This window comes from Oncorhynchus masou, chromosome 11 (assembly GCF_036934945.1).
Source record: "Oncorhynchus masou masou isolate Uvic2021 chromosome 11, UVic_Omas_1.1, whole genome shotgun sequence".
Lineage (NCBI taxonomy): Eukaryota > Metazoa > Chordata > Actinopteri > Salmoniformes > Salmonidae > Oncorhynchus > Oncorhynchus masou.
In genome coordinates, this window is record NC_088222.1 from 14,085,123 (window position 1) to 14,109,000 (window position 23,878).

The 23,878-nt window shown below is 42.2% G+C and overlaps 1 protein-coding gene across 4 annotated transcripts in view; it reads right to left on the reverse strand.

The window, feature by feature from the left end:
• LOC135548144 (rab GTPase-activating protein 1-like) overlaps positions 1-23,878 on the reverse strand; it is a 137,240-nt gene that overhangs the window by 104,714 nt on the left and 8,648 nt on the right. For 2 of the 4 annotated variants that reach the window (XM_064977447.1, XM_064977446.1), the window contains exons 2-8: positions 21,335-21,542; positions 18,714-18,743; positions 17,258-17,552; positions 16,563-16,776; positions 12,403-12,577; positions 4,846-5,003; positions 201-311 (exon numbers count right to left, since the gene is read on the reverse strand). In XM_064977447.1, coding sequence (XP_064833519.1) covers positions 201-311; positions 4,846-5,003; positions 12,403-12,577; positions 16,563-16,776; positions 17,258-17,552; positions 18,714-18,743; positions 21,335-21,490 — 1,139 coding nt within the window. In that variant the 5' untranslated portion in view covers positions 21,491-21,542. Of the gene's footprint in view, positions 1-200; positions 312-4,845; positions 5,004-12,402; positions 12,578-16,562; positions 16,777-17,257; positions 17,553-18,713; positions 18,744-21,334; positions 21,543-22,941; positions 23,057-23,878 lie in introns of all 4 variants that reach the window. The other 2 variants (XM_064977449.1, XM_064977450.1) reach the window with 2 other exon arrangements.

Sequence of the window (23,878 nt, forward strand, 5' to 3'; positions counted from 1 at the left end):
AGGCTCAGAAAAGAAACATCCATCTAATTCTCATGGCTGAACTGGGGCACTTCAGCTCGGAAACAGACAGACATTAAACAGCGGTTGTTTATCAATTAGAACTGAATTACGGCCTGTTATGAATACCAGGGAGACGTCCAGACTGAGAAGTCTCCGTGGTGGCAGGACTGTGTCATGTCTGCGTTGTGTGTATACGTTACCTCTCTATAGACAGCTCCTTATTGGACGTCTGCTGTACGTAGATGAAGACCTTCTTGTCCATTCCAGGACGCAGCTTAAAGCTGTTCTTGTCTTTGTCTTTCGCCACAGCGCTGGAAAAATAAAGAGTTCTTTCTCTGAAATGCTTTGTCTGGGATTGGGAGAGATCTTGCCTCATTGCCCTGACAGTCTTTAGCTCCATGAAATTTGCTATACTATACGCATGTTGATAATATCCCACTATGCGTTTGTTTATGCATTTCATTGATCTAGCGTGATGACGCGAGCACTGATCATTCATTCTGTTTTGAATCGTAATGTTTTAAATGTCTGCCAAAATAGAAGTGTCAACCTGATCAAAGCCTGACTCCTCCACCCAAAATATATTACACAAATCACAAAGAATTTCCACAGCACACACTTCAGGCACTAACACAGCACAAACATGCTTTTAGATACACCACACGGGAGCTATGAGCATGTGAGATCGTAAGTACAGTAAGATACTCTGAAAAATAAAAACAGTGTCAACCGGTCTAAAAGTAATTCTGTAAATACACATTTAACAAAACCAATACATTTGCTAATGAACACCATATTAGAGGGTGAAGACTGAACGGTAAGACAGTCCAAGTTCCTTAAAAAGGATAATTTCAGCTCTTCACACTCAACAATATTTTTTACAATCTTTGCATATTTGCTGAGTACTGTAGTTGTAGTGTCTGTTCTGGTATTCCTGGAGCTTAACATGGTAATTACTTGCGTATTACTAGCTAGCGTGTGAACGCTGCTCTTAGATCTCAGCATTCCACAAACAAGCAACCCGAGGCTTAATGAGGAGGAAATATGCCTGTCTAAAAATAAGCAATGGGATTTTTATGTTTTCAAAACAACCAGTGTAGTATTTGGCTATTTGTGAGCGAAGGGAAGTGACTGGTTTGGTGGGAATTGGAAACAACCCCCATCAGAGCCTGAGGAGAAGGACGGGTTAGATTTAGGGCTATGTCAGAGCCTGAGGAGAAGGACGGGTTAGATTTAGGTCTATGTCAGAGCCTGAGGAGAAGGACGGGTTAGATTTAGGGCTATGTCAGAGCCTGAGGAGAAGGACGGGTTAGATTTAGGGCTATGTCAGAGCCTGAGGAGAAGGACGGGTTAGATTTAGGGCTATGTCAGAGCCTGAGGAGAAGGACGGGTTAGATTTAGGTCTATGTCAGAGCCTGAGGAGAAGGACGGGTTAGATTTAGGGCTATGTCAGAGCCTGAGGAGAAGGACGGGTTAGATTTAGGGCCATGTCAGAGCCTGAGGAGAAGGACGGGTTAGATTTAGGGCTATGTCAGAGCCTGAGGAGAAGGACGGGTTAGATTTAGGGCTATGTCAGAGCCTGAGGAGAAGGACGGGTTAGATTAAGGGCTATGTCTTAATTGCCATAAAAAGCGGGGGCAGTATGTTTTAAGAGAAGGAGTGTTTATCCAGGATCAGGTTAGCCTTTTATATCACAATCCTACCGAGACACTTGATACATACGGCCCCTGTCCTCTCCTCCATCACTTTGATCTGAGAGAACTGACGAGCCTCCACCAATCAGTGCAGATGATGAGGAGAAGGGGAGGACAGGAAGACACTGTAGACAATGACAGGGAGGAGAGGAGGACTGGACACATTTTTAGGCAATTGAGACAGAGCCTTGGAGGAGAAGCCATTAGTTCTAGAGACCAGATCCTGTTCTCATCCAAAAAATAAATACAACCCAGCTCAGAGCTGACTAATAATAGGGCCTATGCCTGCCTGAAGAGCATCCGCACTCCCTTTCCATTCCAAGCAGGCATGTCTAGAGTCACCCTGTGACAGTCAGTGACTATCCTCTCTGTCTGTCTGATGAGCAGAACCAGGCTTTCTGATGAGCAAGAACCAGGCTGTCTGATGAGCAGAACCAGGCTGTCTGATCTCCGGTCCAGTAGTGATGATTCCTATCCTAGGAGAATGTGTCTGTGTGTTGGCCTGGGCCAGTGAATAAGCCTCTTTGTGAAACCAGGGTATCAGAGCAGAGACGGCCAGGCTGCTGCTCAGGGTGATAAATTAGTGGAAGCATGTCTACACTTCTAAGAAAGAACTCCAAAAGAAGAAAAAAATAGACATTTCTATTTTTGTAATTTCCTTGTTCACTTAATAAGGGGCATATTTCTTTCAGGGAGTGAGATTGAATGCCATACATTTCAGTAGAACTAATTCAGTTACTGGTGTGGTTTGAGAGGGGGAAATAACCTTGGAAATAAGCAACAAATAGACGAGAGAATGAGGCCAGTGACGTTCTAAAATAATATACAGTACAGTGTAGAGGTCGACCGATTATGATTTTTCAACGCCGATACCGATAATTGGAGGACCAAAAAAAGCCGATACCGATTAAATCGGCTGATTTTTATTTTATTTATTTGTAATGACAATTACAACAATACTGAATGAACACTTATGTTAACTTAATATAATACATGAGCCCTGTATCAACAAGTACATGGAATATAATCACTATGGTGAAGTGCTGTTCCATTCCATGTTTATGTAACATAAATGTTAAAAATATATATCACACACACACAGTATAGCCAATGTGTACTTTACACATTTCATTACAGATTATATATTTATATATTGCAAATAAAATAACATCTTTTTAAAAAATCTCAATAGAATCATATTTTATATTATTAATTTCAAACAATGACATTAGAGCTTACCAATCCAGCATGGCATCCTCGCCATGCAGAAACATGTCCCCCTGCCTGGGAGTCAACGAGCGTCGCTGAAAGATCCATCTTCCTGAAGCAACTCGGTCTCTCTGTATCTATTTCCTCTATCATTTGGGTTAAATCTGTATACCTAGACTTTGTTTTAGCCTGATTTATTCACTACATTTTAAATATATAAACGTGTTGAAAATGCTATTGAATATGTACTGCTATGCGTAACACCCGTGGCTCTGTCAAGTATGATATTTAATGGCGAATTAACCTATTTTACGCCAGAGTTTACGACAAAGGCTGGTCTTCAAACGTATAACCATTACATATTGCCGTTTACCTCAGCTCATTGGCTATCTTCCAAGCTATATTTCAAGATGATCAGTGGTCATTGGGCCAAAATACAGTCAATCAACGATAGACCGGTCCTACCATTGGTGCGCAATGATGTCATTGATTGGGGTCTTCAAATCGTTTTGTTTCGGTCAATACGCTCTGGGAAAAGAAATGTATCACCCAGTCCATGATGAATCATAATGTACCATCCAGTCCACAATAAACCCACATTTATCATACAGTCCACGATGAACCCTAATGTACCATCCAGTCCATTATGAAATCTTAAGTATGGTAAACCCTAATGTACCATCCAGTCCACATTTATCATACAGTCCACAATGAATCCTAATGTACCATCCAGTTCACGATAAACCCACATTTATCACAGTCCACGATGAACCCTAATGTACCATCCAGTCCACGATGAACCCCAATGTACCATCCAGTCCACGATGAACCCTAATGTACCATCCAGTCCACGATGAACCCTAATGTACCATCCAGTCCACGATGAACCCCAATGTACCATCCAGTCCACGATGAAACCTAATGTATCATCCAGTCCACGATGAAACCTAATGTATCACCCAGTCCATGATGAATCCTAATGTACCATCCAGTCCACAATAAAACCATATTTATCATACAGTCCACGATGAACCCTAATGTACCATACAGTCCACGATGAAACCTAATGTATCACCCAGTCCATGATGAATCCTAATGTACCATCCAGTCCACAATAAACCCACATTTATCATCCAGTCCACGATGAACCCCAATGTACCATCCAGTCCACGATGAACCCTAATGTACCATCCAGTCCACGATGAACCCTAATGTACCATCCAGTCCACGATGAAACCTAATGTATCACCCAGTCCATGATGAATCCTAATGTACCATCCAGTCCACAATAAACCCATATTTATCATACAGTCCACGATGAACCCTAATGTACCATCCAGTCCACGATGAACCCTAATGTACCATCCAGTCCACGATGAACCCCAATGTACCATCCAGTCCACGATGAAACCTAATGTATCACCCAGTCCATGATGAATCCTAATGTACCATCCAGTCCACAATAAACCCACATGTATCATACAGTCCACGATGAACCCTAATGTACCATCCAGTCCATTATGAAATCTTAAGTATGGTAAACCCTAATGTATCATCCAGTCCACATTTATCATACAGTCCACACTGAACCCTAATGTACCATACAGTCCACGATGAACCCTAATGTACCATACAGTCTACGATGAACCCTAATGTACCATACAGTCTACGATGAACTCTAATGTACCATACAGTCCACGATGAACCCTAATGTACCATACAGTCTACGATGAACTCTAATGTACCATACAGTCCACGATGAACCCTAATGTACCATACAGTCTACGATGAACCCTAATGTACCATACAGTCTACGATGAACCCTAATGTTCCATCCAGTCTACGATGAACACTAATGTACCATACCACACGTAGAGACTAAGGACAATGACTCTAGAGTACAGATTGATAAGATGAATGGCATGGTTGCGATGCACCATACCTAAAGGTCCCTTTCCCATCATCCTCCTTGATCTCTAGACTGACGGTGAAGGTGAAGACGTCGCTGTCTGGCGTCAGGGGCGGAGCCAAGCCCGAGAGGAGCGTCTTCTTGGCGGACCGCCTAAAGGCCGTGGCAAAGCTGTACAGTATCCTGCTGACCTGTGGAGTTCACACACACAGGGATTGAATATCAGTGACATACACACACCATTAGAGTCCTAGAGTGTTTTTCAGTCATTGGGAGACATCATTGGGAGACAAGAGTATCATAGATGGGGCTGAGCTGAATTCTCTCTCTGTATGTAGTGTGTGTGTGTGTGTGATTGTGTGTGTTTCAGTGGAGGCCCTATGCCCCCACCAGGCTGGACTGTCTGTCTGGAAGATGACATGGGGGGGGGGTCTGAACTGTCTGGAAGATGACATGGGGGGGGGGTCTGAACTGTCTGGAAGATGACATGGGAGGGGGGGGTTGTACTGTCTGGAAGATGACATGGGGGGGTCTGAACTAGAGGTCGACCGATTATGATTTTTCACCGCCGATGCCGATTATTGGAGGACCAAAAAAGCCGGAACCGATTAATTGGCCGATAAAAAAAAAAATGTATTTGTAATAATGACAATTACAACAATATTAACACTTATTTTAACATAATATAATACATAAATAAAATCAATTTAGCCTCAAGTAGATAATGAAACATGTTCAATTTGGTTTAAATAATGCAAAAACAAAAGTGTTGGAGAAGAAAGTAAAAGTGCAGTATGTGCTATGTAAGAAGGCAAACGTTTCAGTTCCATGCTCAGAACATGAGAACATATGAAAGCTGGTGGTTCCTTTTAACATGAGTCTTCAATATTCCCAGGTAAGAAGTTTTAGGTTGTAGTTATTATAGGAATATTTCCCTCTACACCATTCGTATTTCATTAACCTTTGACTATTGGATGTTCTTATAGGCACTTTAATATTACCAGTGTAACAGTATAGCTTCCGTCCCTCTCCTCGCTCCTCGCTGGGCTCGAACCAGCAACACAATGACAACAGCCACCCTCGAAGCAGCGTAACCCATGCAGAGCAAGGGAAACAACCACCCCAAACGCTATTAGCGCGCGTTAACTAGCCAGCCATTTCACTTCGGTCACACCAGCCTCATCTCGGGAGTTGATAGGCTTGAAGTCATAAACAGTGCAATGCTTGACGCACAATGAAGAGCTGCTGGCAAAACGCATGAAAGTGCTGTTTGAATTCATGTTTACTCGCCTGCTTCTGCCTACCACCGCTCAGTCAGATACTTAGATACTTGTATGCTCAGTCAGATTATACGCAACGCAAGACATGCTCGATAATATCGAGTAATATCATCAACCATGTGTAGTTAACTAGTGATTATGATTGATTGTTTTTTATAAGGTAAGTTTAATGCTAGCTAGCAACTTACCTTGGCTTACTGCATTTGCGTAACAGGCAGTCTCCTTGTGGAGTGCAGTGAGAGAGAGGAAGGTCGTTATTGCGTTGGACTAGTTAACTGTAAGGTTGCAAGATTGGATCCTCCGAGCTGACAAGGTGAAAATCTGTATTTATGCCCCTGAACGAGGCAGTCGTTGAAAATAAGAATGTGTTCTTAACTGACTTGCCTAGTTAAATAAAGATTAAATAAAAGGTGTAAAAAAAAGATATATATATATAAAAAAAATAATTGTCAATTTTTTTCTTGTTTAAATCGGCGCATAAAAATACCGATTTCCGATAGTTGAAACTTGAAATCGGCCCAAATTAAAAATTGGCCATTCGGGGGGGGGGTCTGGACTGTCTGGAAGATGATATGGGGGGGGGGGTCTGGACTGTCTGTCTGGAAGATGATATGGGGGGTCTGGACTGTCTGTCTGGAAGATGATATGGGGGTGAGAACTGTCTGGAAGATGATATGGGGGGTCTGGACAGTCTGTCAGGAAGATTATATGGGTGGGGGTCTGGACTGTCTGGAAGATGATATGGGGGTCTGGACTGTCTGGAAGATGATATGGGGGGGTCAGGACTGTCTGGAAGATGATATGGGGGGGTCAGGACTGTCTGGAAGATGATATGGGGGGGTCAGGACTGTCTGGAAGATGATATGGGGGGGTCAGAACTGTCTGGAAGATGATATGGGGGGGTCTGGACTGTCTGTCTGGAAGATGATATGGGGAGGGGGGTCTGGACTGTCTGGAAGATGATATGGGGGGGTCTGGACTGTCTGTCTGGAAGATGATATGGGGAGGGGGGTCTGGACTGTCTGGAAGATGATATGGGGGGAGTCTGGACTGTCTGGAAGATGACAGAAGGTCCTCCACACCAGGGACATTCTGGAAGAGTTTGAGACAGAGCCGAGCAAGATTGTAGCTGTGACTGTTGATAATGCTGTTAATATGGATGTTGCCATCAAGAGGCTACACATCCTAAAAATAGGATGCTTTGCGCACACATTGAATGTGGCAGCACAGAAATCAGAGCAGTGGTCGTGTGGTTCAAGAGATCCTCAATGTCCAAAACAGTCTGGAAGGAAAAGCAGCAGCTCCTTGGTAAGAAGCCAGCACAATATACAGTGCCTAGCGAAAGTATTCGGCCCCCTTAAGTTAATACTTTGTAGCGCCACCTTTTGCTGCGATTACAGCTGTAAGTCGCTTGGGGTACGTCTCGATCAGTTTTGCACATCGAGAGACTGAAATTTTTTCCCATTCCTCCTTGCAAAACAGCTCGAGCTCAGTGAGGTTGGATGGAGAGCATTTGTGAACAGCAGTTTTCAGTTCTTTCCACAGATTCTCGATTGGATTCAGGTCTGGACTTTGACTTGGCCATTCTAACACCTGGATATGTTAATTTTTGAACCATTCCATTGTAGATTTTGCTTTATGTTTTGGATCATTGTCTTGTTGGAAGACAAATCTCCGTCCCAGTCTCAGGTCTTTTGCAGACTCCATCAGGTTCTTCCAGAATGGTCCTGTATTTGGCTCCATCCATCTTCCCATCAATTTTAACCAACTTCCCTGTCCCTGCTGAAGAAAAGCAGGCCCAAACCATGATGCTGCCACCACCATGTTTGACAGTGGGTATGGTGTGTTCAGGGTGATGAGCTGTGTTGCTTTTACGCCAAACATAACGTTTTGCATTGTTGCCAAAAAGTTCAATTTTGGTTTCATCTGACCAGAGCACCTTCTTCCACATGTTTGGTGTGTCTCCCAGGTGGCTTGTGGCAATCTTTAAACAACACTTTTTATGGATATCTTTAAGAAATGGCTTTCTTCTTGCCACTCTTCCATAAATGCCAGATTTGTGCAATATACGACTGATTGTTGTCCTATGGACAGAGTCTACCACCTCAGCTGTAGATCTCTGCAGTTCATCCAGAGTGATCATGGGCCTCTTGGCTGCATCTCTGATCAGTCTTCTCCTTATATGAGCTGAAAGTTTAGAGGGACGGCCAGGTCTTGGTAGATTTGCAGTGGTCTGATTCTCCTTCCATTTCAATATTATCGCTTGCACAGTGCTCCTTGGGATGTTTAAAGCTTGGGAAATCTTTTTGTATCCAAATCCGGCTTTAAACTTCTTCACAACAGTATCTCGGACCTGCCTGGTGTGTTCCTTGTTCTTCATGATGCTCTCTGCGCTTTTAACGGACCTCTGAGACTATCACAGTGCAGGTGCATTTATACGGAGACTTGATTACACACAGGTGGATTGTATTTATCATCATTAGTCATTTAGGTCAACATTGGATCATTCAGAGATCCTCACTGAACTTCTGGAGAGAGTTTGCTGCACTGAAAGTAAAAGGGCTGAATAATTTTGCACGCCCAATTTTTCAGTTTTTGACTTGTTAAAAAAGTTTGAAATATCCAATAAATGTCGTTCCACTTCATGATTGTGTCCCACTTGTTGTTGTTCTTCACAAAAAAATACAGTTTTATATCTTTATGTTTGAAGCCTGAAATGTGGCAAAAAGTCGCAAAGTTCAAGGGGGCCGAATACTTTCGCAAGGCACTGTAGCTTACCTGGTTAAATAAAGGTGAAATTATTATTTTATTTTCTAAATAAGGCTGAGGAGTTTGTACAGCTCATGAGAATCCTCTATACATCCACACTGTGTCATGTGAAAATAATGCCACCTGTGGTCAGATCAAACCCATCCTCCACAAACTGGAAGAGAACTTCACAGTGAAGCATGAAGATACAATGTTAATGGCAACCATCAAAGAGAAGGTGTGGGAGAACCTCTCAGAGTGCTGTCAGGATGATGACATTCAACCCTTCCTGCATGAGGACACAGCAATGAACCCCAGATTTAAAGGGAGGCTGGTGAGTGACGCCACCTGGGACAGGCTGAGGAAGGCAACTGTTGAGGCAAATGTGACAGGAGCAACATCAGGGCTGTCAGAGGAGCCAAAGCAGACAAGACACAGAGCACCAGCAACAGGAGGAGTCTGAAGGAGAGGAAATGGAGGAGACAGCCCCTCCATTGTACAAAACAAGGAGTGCCTTGGAGGAGCTGTTCTCAGAGGAGGACAGGGAGTTGAGGTTGACGATCCAACAGAACACCTCGTCCCTCACCCTCAGCGAGCGTGTTGACCTCTATAAAGGCCTGACTCCCAACCCCATCATCACAACCTAGTCTATAATAGTGAATCGATCAAAACATTACCATTTCTTTTGCTGTAAATAATTGTTTATTTTATATTTCAGAAAATAAAGCAATGTTAATTCTGTTCTTAATTTGTTTGGGGGTTTTTTCGTAAAAAATAACCGAAAAAAAATACTGTTAAAGTACCGGATGGATAAGCAGTATCGGTAAGAGTGGTAATACCGTTAAAATGTTAACGATACCCATCTCTACCCAGGACAGAAACACATTTAGATCCAACCAAATTATGAGAAAGCAAAAAGAGAACTATTTGACACACTGGAAAGAATCAACCAAAAAACAAAACAAATTGGAACGCTATCTCAATCAAATGTATTTATAAAGGTCTTCTTACATCAGCTGATGTCACAAAGTGCTGTACAGAAACCCAGCCTAAAACCCCAAACAGCAAGCAATGCAGATGTCTGGCCCTAAAACAGAGAGTACACAGTGGCAGAATACCTGACCACTGCGACTGACCCCAAATTAAGAAAATCCATGATTATGTACAGACTCAGTGAGCATAACCTTGCTATTGAGAGAGAGGCCATTGCCTGTCTTCTCTCGAGAGCCATGTCTGCCTATTTATTTAGCCAGGAAGGGCTCATTGAGATTTAAAATCTCTTTTTCAAGAGCGTCCTAGCCAAGATAGGCAGCACCAAGTCATTACAAAAATTAAATTACAAAAACATGATAAACTACAAGTAATCTAGTAAAACCCATAGAATTCACAAGAGTATAACAAAATCAAAAACAACAAATTAAAAACATTGAGAGGTCAGGGAATCGGTCTCAAGATCATTCATCAGTGATTTAAAAATACCAAATCGGGACAAGTTCTTCCAGTTTAAAAGTATTTTGTAAGGCGTTCCAAGACGAGGGCGCAGAGTACATAAAAGCCCTTTTCCCAAATTCAGTTCGGACATTTGGAACAGTTAGCAGGATAAAGTCCAGCGAACGAAGAGACGACCCACCACATTTCTGAACAATAAAAATGCCCAAATAAAAAGGTAGTAAACCCAAAATGGTTTTGTAAATAAAAGTATACCAGTGCCTGAGCCTAAGAGTGACAAGAGAAGGCCAGCCAACCCTGGTATACAAAATGCAGTGGTGCGTAAGGGTTTTGCAGTTTAAAATAAATCTCAAAGTGCCATGGTAAAGGGTGTCAATTGATCTCAAACACTGAGCGGAAGCATTCATATATAAAATATCCCCATAGTCTAGTAAAGGCATAAATGTAGCTGATACTCGCCTCCTTCTGGCTTCAAAAGAAAAACAGCCCTTATTCCTAAAATAAAATCACAATTTCAGCTTCAATATTTTTGTAAGTTGTTGAATATGCAATTTAAAAGAGAGGCCGTCATCAATTAAAATTCCAAGATATTTATATGAGCACATTTATATGAGCACAAAAATTAGGTGGAAACTGAGCTGCACTTCCTAACCTCCTGCCAAATGTATGACCACGTTAGAGACACATATTTCCCACAGATCACACAGACCCACAAAGAATTTGAAAACAAATAAACATTGATAAACTCCTATATCTGTTTGGCAAAATACCGCAGTGTGTCATCACAGCAGCAAGATTTGTGGCCCGTTGCCATGAGAAAAGGTCAACCAGTGGAACACAAACAACATTGTAAATACAACCAATATTCATCTGTTTATTTATTTTCCCTTTCATACTTCAACTATATGCACATTGCTACAACACTGTACAAAGCCAATAATATAACAATTGAAATGTCTATATTATTTTACAACTTTTGTGAGTGTAATGTTTACTAATGTTTCCCTTGTTTATTTCCCTTTTGTTTATTGTCTATTCTAAGCCCTTTGAATTGAATTGAGAGGTATATAGATGGGCGGTAGCAAGAGAGAGGGGTAGAGAGAGAAGTAGAGAGAGAGAGGGTAGAGAGAGGGAGAGAGGGGTAGAGAGAGAAGTAGAGAGAGAGAGAGGGGTAGAGAGAGAAGTAGAGAGAGAGAGGGTAGAGAGAGGGAGAGGGGTAGAGAGAGAGAGGGTAGAGAGAGGGAGGGGGAGAGAGAGAAGTAGAGAGAGGGGTAGAGAGAGAAGTAGAGAGAGGGAGGGTAGAGAGAGGGAGAGAGGGGTAGAGAGAAGTAGAGAGAGAGAGAGGGTAGAGAGAGAGAGAGGGTAGAGAGAGAGAGAGGGTAGAGAGAGAGAGAGGGTAGAGAGAGAGAGAGGGTAGAGAGAGGGAGAGAGAAGTAGAGAGGGGTAGAGAGAGTGAGAGGGGTAGAGAGAGGGAGAGGGGTAGAGAGAAGTAGAGAGAGAGAGAGGGTAGAGAGAGGGAGGGGGAGAGAGAGGGAGAGAGAAGTAGAGAGAGAGGGGTAGAGAGAGAGAGAGGGGGTAGAGAGAGGGAGGGGGAGAGGTGGAGAGAACGAGGTAGAGAGAAAGAGAGAAACAGAGAAACAGAGAGAGGGGTAGAGAAAGAGAGAGGTAGAGAGAAAGAGAGCGAGGTAGAGAGAGAGGTAGAGAAACAGAGTAGAGAGAAAGGTAGATAGAGATAGATAGAGAGAGAGGGGGTAGAGAGAGGAAGATAGGGGTAAACAGCTGACAGGGAGAGATATTTCCTCTCAACATGAATGTTTGGGCATTGTGTGTGGGCAGCATGAGAAGAGTGATGTCAGAGGTAAGAATCTGGTACTGTGAAAAAGGGTAGGAACTCTGGCTCTCCCTGCAGTTCATGATTTATACTGCAGTTAAATGTGTACGGAAGTGTAGTTTGGCGAAGAAAGACCAAGGCAACATGGAGCTAAACAACTCAATCACTGAAAGTGAATTGCTTACCACTGGGCTTTTGTAAAGGCTATGTGCAAGTGTTGATGTCTCAGTCTGTCACCATCCCCGAATCTGTGTGTGTGTGTGTGTGTGTGTGTGTCCTCACCGCCTCTTGGATCTCACAGCGGAAGACATGTATACGGAAGATCTCTGCGTTGTAGTGGCTCTCTGTGAAGGCAAAGCAGTCAGTCTCAGGCGTGCCGTCATGACCACGCACACAGAACATGATCTTGTAGATGGGGTAACTGGCTATCTCTGTGCTTGTCTGGGGGTCCAGCAACCTGCAGAGAAACAGGCAGGTAAGGTTATGGCTGTTATAGCTCAAAGTTAATTGGTAAAAGTAAAATATAGATTATACACAGATTATATACAGCCTATATAGAGACTACATACAGATTATATACAGCCTATATAGAGACTACAAACAGATTATATACAGCCTATATAGACTAGATACAGATTATATACAGCCTATATAGAGACTACATACAGATTATATACAGCCTATATAGAGACTACATACAGACTATATACAACCTATATAGAGACTACATACAGACTGTATACAGCCTATATAGAGACTACATACAGACTACATACATATTATATAGAGTACATACAGACTACATACATATTATATAGACTACATACAGATTAGATACAGCCTAGAGACTACATACAGACTATATAGAGACTACATACAGATTACATAAACTATATACAGCCTATATAGAGATTATATCCAGCCTATATAGGAGATTATATGCAGATTATATAGAAACTATATAGAGATTATATCCAGCCTATATAGGAGATTATATCTAGATTATATAGAAACTATATAGGAGATTCTATCCAGATTATATAGAAACTATATAGAGATCATATCCAGCCTATATAGAGATCATATACACCCTATATCCAGATCATATACACCCAGATCATATACACCCTATATCCAGATCATTTTTTTTTTTCTACCTTTATTTTACTAGGCAAGTCAGTTAAGAACAAATTCTTATTTTCAATGACGGCCTAGGAACAGTGGGTTAACTGCCTGCTCAGGGGCAGAACGACAGATTTTGTACCTTGTCAGCTCGGGGATTTGAACTTGCAACCTTTCGGTTACTAGTCCAACGCTCTAACCACTAGGCTACACTGCCGCCCCATCATATACACCCTATATCCAGATCATATACACCCTATATCCAGATCATATACACCCTATATCCAGATCATATACACCCTATATCCAGATTAGAGGTCGACCAATTATGATTTTTCAACACCGATACCGATTATTGGAGGACTTAAAAAAAGCAGATACCGATTTTATATATATATTTGTAATAATGACAATTACAACAATACTGTATGAACAATGAACACTTATTTTAACTTAACATAATACATAAATAAAATCTATTTAGTCTCAAATAAATAATAAACATGTTCAATTTGGTTTAAATAATGCAAAAACAGTGTTGGAGAAAAAAGGTAAAAGTGCAATATGTGCCATGTAGAAAAACTAACGTTTAAGTTCCTTGCTCGGAACATGAGAACATATGAAAGCTGGTGGTTCAATATTCCCAGTTCTTCAATATTCCCAGTTATTAAGTTTTAGGTTGCAGTTATTATAGGAATTATGATGTGTCTACCATTTCTCTCTATACTATTTGTATTTCATATACCTTTGACTATTGGATGTTCTTATAGGCACTTTAGTATTGCCAGCCTAATCTACAGAGTAGATAGGCTTGAAGTTATAAACAGCGCTGTGAGTCAAGCATTGCTAAGAGCTGCTGGCAAACGCAGTAAAGTTTGAAGGAATGCTTACGAGCCTGCTGCTGCCTACCACTGCTCAGTCAGACTGCTCTATCAAATATCAAATCATAATTATAATAAACACAGAAATACGATACTTTGGTCATTAATATGGTCAAATCCAGAAACTATCATTTCGAAAGCAAAATGTTTATTCTTTCAGTGAAATCTGTATTTTATTGAACGAGTGGCAACCCTAAGTCTAAATATTGCTGCTACATTACACAACCTTTAAATGTTAGGTCATTATTATGTAAAATTCTGGCAAAATAGTTCGCAACGATCCAGGCTGCCCAAACTGTTGCAAATACCCTGACTCTGCTTGTAATGAACACAAGAGAAGTTACACAATTTCCATAGTTAATATTACCTGCTAACATTAATTTATTTTAACTAAATATGAAGGTTTAAAAATATATACTTCTGTGTATTGATTTTAAGAAAGGCATTGATGTTTATGGTTAGGTACAGTCGTGCAACGATTGTGATTTTTTCGAGAATGTGCCTTTGTTAAATCCTCCCCCGTTTGGCGAAGTAGGCTGTGATCCGATGATAAATTAACAGGCACTGCATTGATTATATGCAACACTGAACAAGCTAGTTATCCTAGTAATATCAACCATGCGTAGTTAACTAGTGATGCAAGCCTGTGACCAGTGCTTGAGACGCTCTGTGGCGCCAAACACAATTCGCTTGAATCACTTCAAAATGCACCTGTGTGAGAAACAGCTAGAAAGGTACGTTATCTTGTTTGTTTGACTAACGTTAGCTAGCCAATTACATAAGCTAGCTAAAACCTAAAAACTCTTCTAGCATCATTCAGATCTATTATTTTGCTGCCACAATTTGTAACAGCAATTAGCTATCCAATATAGACAAGTATGTTGGTGATAGACACATAGTTAACTAACATTACTATTCTAGCAAGTTAGCTAGCTAGTTTGTTTGGAACTGTATCAAGTGCTAGCAAGATAGTTACATTTATCAGTCTTTGGTTTGATTTTGTTTTTCCTCAGATGAGTTTATTGAAATATTTCCAGCCACAGCAGCGAAAGAGAAAGGTGGAGTAGGGAGAAGAGTGTCAGGTAGCGTTAACTTAGCTAGCTAACGTCAAATCAGCCCGAATTAACTTTCTTTAGTTAGCTTATGCTTTTAAAGAGTTGCCTATCATTTTTATAACAAGTGTATGGCTTACTTTACAAGACAGAGAAGAGGCAGAATCCCGGGAGTGAGGTAGGGATGTATGAGGGACAGAAGGGAGCAGAGGAAAGGAGAGATCCAGGAGTGGAGACGGAAGGAGAAAAGGAGAGAAGAGCAGAGAGAAGGAGAGAGCCAGGAGTAGAGACAGAAGGAGAAGAGAGCAGAGAGAAGGAGAGAGCCAGGAGTGGAGACAGAAGGAAAAAGGAGAAGAGAGCAGAGAGCAGGAGAGAGCCAGGAGTAGAGACAGAAGGAGAAGAGAGCAGACAGAAGGAGAGAGCCAGAAGTAGAGAGAAGGAGAGGAGAGCAGAGAGAAGGAGAGAGCCAGAAGGAGAAGAGAGCAGAGAGAAGGAGAGAGCCAGAAGGAGAAGAGAGCAGAGAGAAGGAGAGAGCCAGAAGGAGAAGAGAGCAGAGAGAAGGAGAGAGCCAGAAGGAGAAGAGAGCAGAGAGAAGGAGAGAGCCAGAAGGAGAAGAGAGCAGAGAGAAGAAGAGAGCCAGGAGTAGAGACAGAAGGAGAAAATGAGAAGAGAGCAGAGAGAAGAAGAGAGCCAGGGGTGGAGACAGAAGGAGAAAAGATCAGAGAGAAGGAGAGAGCCAGGAGTAGAGACAGAAGGAAAAAGGAGAAGAGAGCAGAGAGCAGGAGAGAGCCAGGGGTGGAGACAGAAGGAGAAAAGATCAGAGAGAAGGAGAGAGCCAGGAGTAGAGACAGAAGGAAAAAGGAGAAGAGAGCAGAGAGCAGGAGAGAGCCAGGAGTAGAGACAGAAGGAAAAAGGAGAAGAGAGCAGAGAGCAGGAGAGAGCCAGGAGTAGAGACAGAAGGAGAAGAGAGCAGAGAGAAGGAGAGAACCAGAAGTAGAGACAGAAGGAGAGGAGAGCAGAGAGAAGGAGAGAGCCAGAAGGAGAAGAGAGCAGAGAGAAGAAGAGAGCCAGGAGTGGAGACAGAAGGAGAAAAGGAGAAGAGAGCAAAGAGAAGAAGAGAGCCAGGAGTAGAGACAGAAGGTGAAAAGGAGAAGCCATCAGCAAGAAGGAGAGATCCAGGAGTAGAAACAGAAGCAGAAAAGTAGAGGAGAGCAGAGAGAAGGAGAATAAAGAAGAGTAGATAAAAGGAGAGGAAAGGAGGAGTAACGCCAAGTACGCACCACCGGCAACCCGGATGGGACCACAGACACACATGCGCGCAGACACGTGCACACAGACACACACACAATATTCTCCGGTGTTGGTTTGCTTGACAAACAGTCCTGACCTGACGGTGCCCTCTGAGACGCCGGGCACAGATAGGGTGACGTCCAGGGGTAGCTGGCACTGCCCTCTGAGGACGGTCATCATGCAGAGAGCTTCCACCTCACTGCGGGGGGCGTTGACCGAGGCACAGCCCAGGTAGGTCAGCTTATTGAAGACCACACTGTCCTCGTCTGGGATGGGTGTACTGGGGCTGCACTCCGATGATGACTCATCCCCTGTGGAAGTCAAAGGTCACACAGAGAGGGAGAGACATCAGATTAACCCGGAATCCAAAATCTAACCATAGACCCTACACCTAGGACATTGGATATACAGAATTGATATTTCTACCCAGCCAATCAGAAGACAAGATGAAGCTATTACCGAGGTTCTGACATCTATCCAATCCTATTGTATCTACAGAAGTGTAGAGGGGCCCACTCAATCCAGCCAGCTGGAAATTATTATTTTGCGTTAAAAAAAAAACACTCCAGGCCACTCTTGAATGTCTAGAAATAGATAGATTACCATGTGCAAATGATCATGGATCTATATATTTTCCAATATGAGCACTTTTTCTAGACCACAAATAGATTGACAAATAAATCCGTAAAAAAATAAATCTGCTGAATTTCAAAACCCCGATATGGCCCTTGAGCCAAAACGTTTCCCTACCCCCGATGTAGGGGTTGATTTGGTATCCTTGCTCTGACTCACCGCGGTACGATCGTTCATTTAGCTCGCTCTCCTGTGCACCTTGTGCGGATTGGACGGGCAGAACCATCTCAACTTTTGGCCATGTCTTGAGGTCGTCGCTGAGGGGGTCAGGGCACGGTTGGGGCACGGACTGGGGTGGTACTGCTGTGGTGGGCTGGGACACATGGTCCCCCCCTCCCACCTGGTCTCCCCAGCCACCACCGCCACCGCTCAGAATCTGGTCAGCTACAGAGGGGTCCATCAGAACATCCTCCAGCTCCTTCTGCAACTGCTGCTCACTGCCGTTTCCCACAATCTGTTGTCACACACACACACACACACACACACACACACACACACACACACACACATATATATATATATATATACAGACACACACACACACACACACACACACACAACACAACACACACACACCCAGTCAGGCGGATGGATGCACACAAACAGACAGAGAATCCCAGAGGCAGACACACACACAGATGGGGAATACGGTCAAAATACAAGGTTATTATCATTCATCCAGCTACCTAAGAAACAGTTAATTAACCTCAGTAACCTTTTTCCTCCCCAATTACCTGAATGGCTAGGTTTAACACGTTATACTGAATGACTAGGTTTAACACGTTATAGTGAATGGCTAGGTTTAACGTGCTATAGTGAATGGCTAGGTTTAACATGTTATAGTGAATGGCTAGGTTTAACATGTTATAGTGAATGGCTAGGTTTAACACGTTATACTGAATGACTAGGTTTAACATGCTATAGTGAATGGCTAGGTTTAACATGTTATAGTGAATGACTAGGTTTAACATGTTATAGTGAATGGCTAGGTTTAACATGTTATAGTGAATGGCTAGGTTTAACATGTTATACTGATCTTGAGATTCTCTCCAAGTGATTGACAAGGGAATTATCAAACGGAGGAAGTAATAAGTGATTAAATTAGTATTGTGAATCCATTAGATCACTAAAGGTGGGTTAACAAGTATCTAGATACTACTTCTGGTATGTCTGTTTATAAATTGTAGCCTATCGAAGAAGAGAAAGCACATTCTCACTATCTGCAGGTGCCAAGAGCTGACAGACACTAAGCAAAAGAGGACATTACAGTAACAGAGGGGCACAAAAACTGCAACACCAACTAGTGAAGACTGCGAAGCATAGTCCTCAGCCTACAGCAGAAGCCTAACAGCGCATCACACCCTAAAGTGGCAGACAAGGCTACAAGAGGGGGATCTCAGGAGGGGTGACTGGGGGTCTGGCCCGAAAGCCCGGGACTGATAGCTAGAACAAGATCTTGCTCCAGAGCAACTGAGCTAGCTGCTACCTCCTCACAAGACAATCTAGGGCAATCAAATCATTCAACAGCCAATCATCAAAAACACTTAGAGCCTCACTGAGCACAGACAGTGTCACCACAGAATCACAGCACAGAGAGGGAGAGAGAGAAACTGACCTTAAAGCTGACCCCTTCCTCAGAAATCACCTGCGTAACAAACAACACATTTAGACACAATGTGCTACATACCTCTACCTAGTGGGCTTGGGGAGAAGTGACTAACAGGGAAGTTTTTTTTTTCAAATAAATTCTGCTGATTAATAAATATGGTGATGATGTGTACAGTTGGAGTTGAAACTTGTGAGTTTAAATTTTAACATTCCTTAGGCTAGTCTAAATATCTTCTACCTCAACCAAAGGAAATTGAGTAGACTGAGTAGCCTGCCCGTGAATAGCTGGGTATAGTCATTTCAGTAGTCCACTAGCACCACCTGCTGGTAACTTCAAAGCACTACATCATCACAAGATGGGTCTGTCCAGAGGCACCAACTAAAGTAAAACATTTAAAGGGAAACTAACATTAACATAAATGTGAACAAACATATATGTATATATATATACACACACATATACACTTATTATGTCTGTATATTACGTGTGTGTGTGGTGTGTGTGTGTATGTATATATATAAATATATATACAGTGGGGCAAAAAAGTATTTAGTCAGCCACCAAAAGTTCTCCCACTTAAAAAGACAAGAGAGGCCTGTAATGTTCATCATAGGTACACTTCAACTATGACAGACAAAAAGAGGAAAAAGAATCCAGAAAATCACATTGTAGGATTTTTTATGAATCTATTTGCAAATGATGGTGGAAAATAGCAAACGATGAACTGAATGGGCTTGGAACATCTAACCTTGGCAATTTGACTAGTAAACTCATAGGTACACTCGCAATAGCCGCCTGGTATTGTGATGCAATCATTTCCATGGTAATGGAGAATTTCATTTCATTTTAACTGATGTGGCTCATGAAATGGAATGTATATTTTGTAATGTCAGTTGAGTTGAGTGGTGCATTTGCAGTAGCTCGTGAGGGACTTAGAGGCCAAGAAAAATCTATTCAGCCTCCTGAGGTTGAAGAGGTGCTGCTGTTGCACCTTCTTCACCACGCCGTCTGTGTGAAGTGACCATTTCAAGTTGTCACTGATGTGCATGCAGAGGGACTTGTGGAATAATCTCCAAAACTCTCAGATGTGATGATTTGGTGCCTCTAGGGCAATTCAGACAGCTCATTTTTATTTATCCATTATTTTACCAGGTAAGTTGACTGAGAACACATTCTCATTTACAGTAAAGACCTGGGGAATAGTTACAGGGGAGAGGAGGGGGATGAATGAGCCGATTGTAAACTGGGGATGATTAAGTGACCATGATGGTATGAGGGCCAGAGTGGGAATTTAGCCAGGACACCGGTGGTTAACAACCCTACTCTTATGATAAGTACCATGGGATCTTTAGTGTCCACAGAGAGTCAGGACACCAGGGTTAACAACCCTACTCTTACGATAAGTACCATGGGATCTTTAGTGACCACAGAGAGTCAGGACACCAGGGTTAACAACCCTACTCTTATGATAAGTACCATGGGATCTTTAGTGACCACAGAGAGTCAGGACACCAGGGTTAACACCCCTACTCTTATGATAAGTACCATGGGATCTTTAGTGACCACAGAGAGTCAGGACACCAGGGTTAACAACCCTACTCTTATGATAAGTACCATGGGATCTTTAGTGTCCACAGAGAGTCAGGACACCAGGGTTAACAACCCTACTCTTATGATAAGTACCATGGGATCTTTAGTGTCCACAGAGAGTCAGGACACCGGTGGTTAACAACCCTACTCTTATGATAAGTACCATGGGATCTTTAGTGTCCACAGAGAGTCAGGACACCAGGGTTAACAACCCTACTCTTACGATAAGTACCATGGGATCTTTAGTGACCACAGAGAGTCAGGACACCAGGGTTAACACCCCTACTCTTATGATAAGTACCATGGGATCTTTAGTGACCACAGAGAGTCAGGACACCAGGGTTAACAACCCTACTCTTATGATAAGTACCATGGGATCTTTAGTGTCCACAGAGAGTCAGGACACCAGGGTTAACAACCCTACTCTTATGATAAGTACCATGGGATCTTTAGTGTCCACAGAGAGTCAGGACACCAGGGTTAACAACCCTACTCTTATGATAAGTACCATGGGATCTTTAGTGTCCACAGAGAGTCAGGACACCAGGGTTAACACCCCTACTCTTATGATAAGTACCATGGGATCTTTAGTGTCCACAGAAAGTCAGGACACCCGTTTAACGTCCCATCTGAAAGACAGCACCCTACACAGGACAATGTCCCCAATCACTTATAGTGTATTGATGTGTATATTTTGTTATTACAGGGCTCGTATGTCAAAGAGGCCTTGGTCTCAGCATGACTCCTTGTCAAAATAAATGTTACATTCAAAAAACTCCATCACTGCATTGCTTAGACCTACACCACCTACCCAGGAAGTTCAGATTGACAGTGCAAACATCACAGGGTTAGGGAGGGGCACAAGGCCAAGGAAGTAACCTGGTCCCAGATCTGTTAGTGCATGTCTACTCCACTTGTCATTGTCAATGTTTGGCAACAGACTGGCACCCAGACAAAGGTGAAAGGTTGTGAGTGAATTAGATCCGGGCACGTTAGAGTTCTGTCCACTCACCTAGGTACTCTTTCGTTTGTCTTACCTTCAGTCCTGTCTTTTCGTCATCGCTACCGTTATTAATGGAGGAGCCTGGGGTGTCGTCCCCCAGCCGCGACACCAGCACAAAGTCCTCACTGTTCAGGGTGGACACTGAGTCGGACGACACGCTAATTTTCCCCACCAAGGCCTTGTCATCCATGACAGCTAAACAAAGCCAGACGCATGAATGGAGGGGAAATGAGTAAAATCACCTAGAAAGGAAAAGGAAAAACAAAAATAAAAGTAATGATGAAATGAGGCCGATATTGTGAATAGCATTTATTATTTAACCTCAAGAAAAACGGTAGGGGAAGTATCAAGAACTCCTACAGGGAGCATTGAGGTTGAGCTTGTGCAGTTACACATAAGCACCTGATGGTGGCAACAGTGAGCTAGTTCTTTTGTTGAAATAAGAGGAAAAGGACAGTTAGAGAGAGAAGGAAGGATAAAGGCAGAAAGAGGGAAGTGGATGAGAAATGGAGAAAGAAAGCAGAGAGGGAAGAAAATAAGATCCATATTTTGCATTGAAAGTTGAGTCATTCATTTCAGTAAAGTATAATATAAAACTTGTAATCTGCAAAGTAAGAGAACGCAAGGTAAAGTTTTAGCCATGGTGCTGCAAAATCAAGTGTCATACAATGGCAATGTGTGTGTGGATATGAGGGAGGTAAGCCTGGACATGGGCGGGGCACGCCTCTAGGTTGCCTTGTCAGAAACATCCCCTCCATCACAGTAGTTTTTATTTTTCCTTTATCTAACCAGACAAGTCAGTTAAGAACAAACTCTTATTTTCAATGACGGCCTAGGAACAGTGGGTTAACTGCCTGTTCAGGGGCAAAACGACAGATTTGTACCTTGTCAGCTCTGGGATTTGAAATTGCAACCTTTCGGTTACTAGTCCAACACGCTAACCACTAGGCTACCCTGTCCTAATGGAGGACTGTTCAAAAGCAGCAGCACTGTGAATACTATTCGAGAAGGTCCTTCACACTCATTTCCTAGGAGGCAAAGGTCCAGATAGATGTTTTCATTTATCGGTGTAGTTAACAAAAAAGACCTACAGTACCAGTCAAACGTTTTTACTATTTTACTATCTAGTTAAATTAATGTTAAATTTGCCTTGACGACAGCTTTGCACATCCTTGACATTCCCTCAACCAGCTTCATGAGGTAGTAACCTGAATGTATTTAAATTAACAGGGCTGCGTTATGACCGTATTACCGCCACACCGGCGGTCACGAGTCATAAAGGCAGTTCAATTCCACATGACCATTTAGCCACGGTAATTAGGCTTCTCCAAGCTCTGATGCTGCTGATGGTCATTAGTATCCTACCAAACTGGCTAACTGCCTGGTACTCAGCACTCTATTGTCCCTCTAATGTCTCTGACATCAATGCAAATGTAATCGAAATCTAATCTAACACTTCATGAAAGCTCATGTTGCACAATATTTCTATAGGCTATGTAATTGCGGGAGAAAACAGAGTGATGGCCTGTTAAAAAGAGGAGAATTCTATCAGCTTTCTATAGGCTCGGCCTACTACAGTTAGTTCTCAACTTTCCTAATATTAAGCACATTGCTTATATTTACAACAGGAGTATAGCCTACCTGGCTGGCATGACAATAAACCACGGGGAAAAGCGGCCTCCTTTTGCTATTTAAGTGCATAGATGACATGGATTTTTCCCCCTGCTTCGATACAGGTGCTTGATAATGGTCCATTCTAAATCAAAACAAATGTCACATATATTATTTTGTATATTTAAAGACAAGATTAAATCAAGAATAGTTTGATGGGTGACAATTTCAGCCTATCACTTGTGAATTGTATATTATCACTTGTGAATGATGCCCAACATAAGAAACAATGCCTTTTTTTTCAACTTGTTTAATCATAGTCGCACACCTCATGTAGCCTAGCCCATAGGCCTATATGTTTTAATAAGGTTTGTATCATAACTAAGGTGGCCAAATAACTTCTTAAAATTAAGCACATTAATCCGCTTTACAAAGGGTGTAGAGCCTAACTGGCATTCATAAGCAGCATGTGAGTTTCAAGTTTGGGGAAGATCATTTTCACCATAAATATGCACCGTTATAATAAAAGCATTACATGCATAATTGCATTTTGCGGTCACTTTTGATAATGGTGTTTTCCTGCTGATGGAACATTCCTACTTTGAAGAATCTCAGGCAGCATGTAGCCTAGTGGTTAGAGCGTTGGGCCAATAACCGGAAGGTTGCTCGATCAAATCCCCGAGCTGACAAGGTAAATCTCTGTCGTTCTGCCCCTGAACAAGGCAGTTAACCCACTGTTTCTAGGCAGTCTTTGAAAATAAGAATTTGTTCTTAACTGACTTGCCGAGTTAAATATTTTTTTGAATAATTATATATTTTTTAAAATATCAAATATATTTGGATTGTTTGACATATTTTTGGTTACTACATGATTCCACGTGTTATTTAATAGTTTTGATGTCTTCACTATTATTCTATAATGTAGAAAATAGTAAAAATAAAGAAAAACTCTTGAATGAGTAGGTGT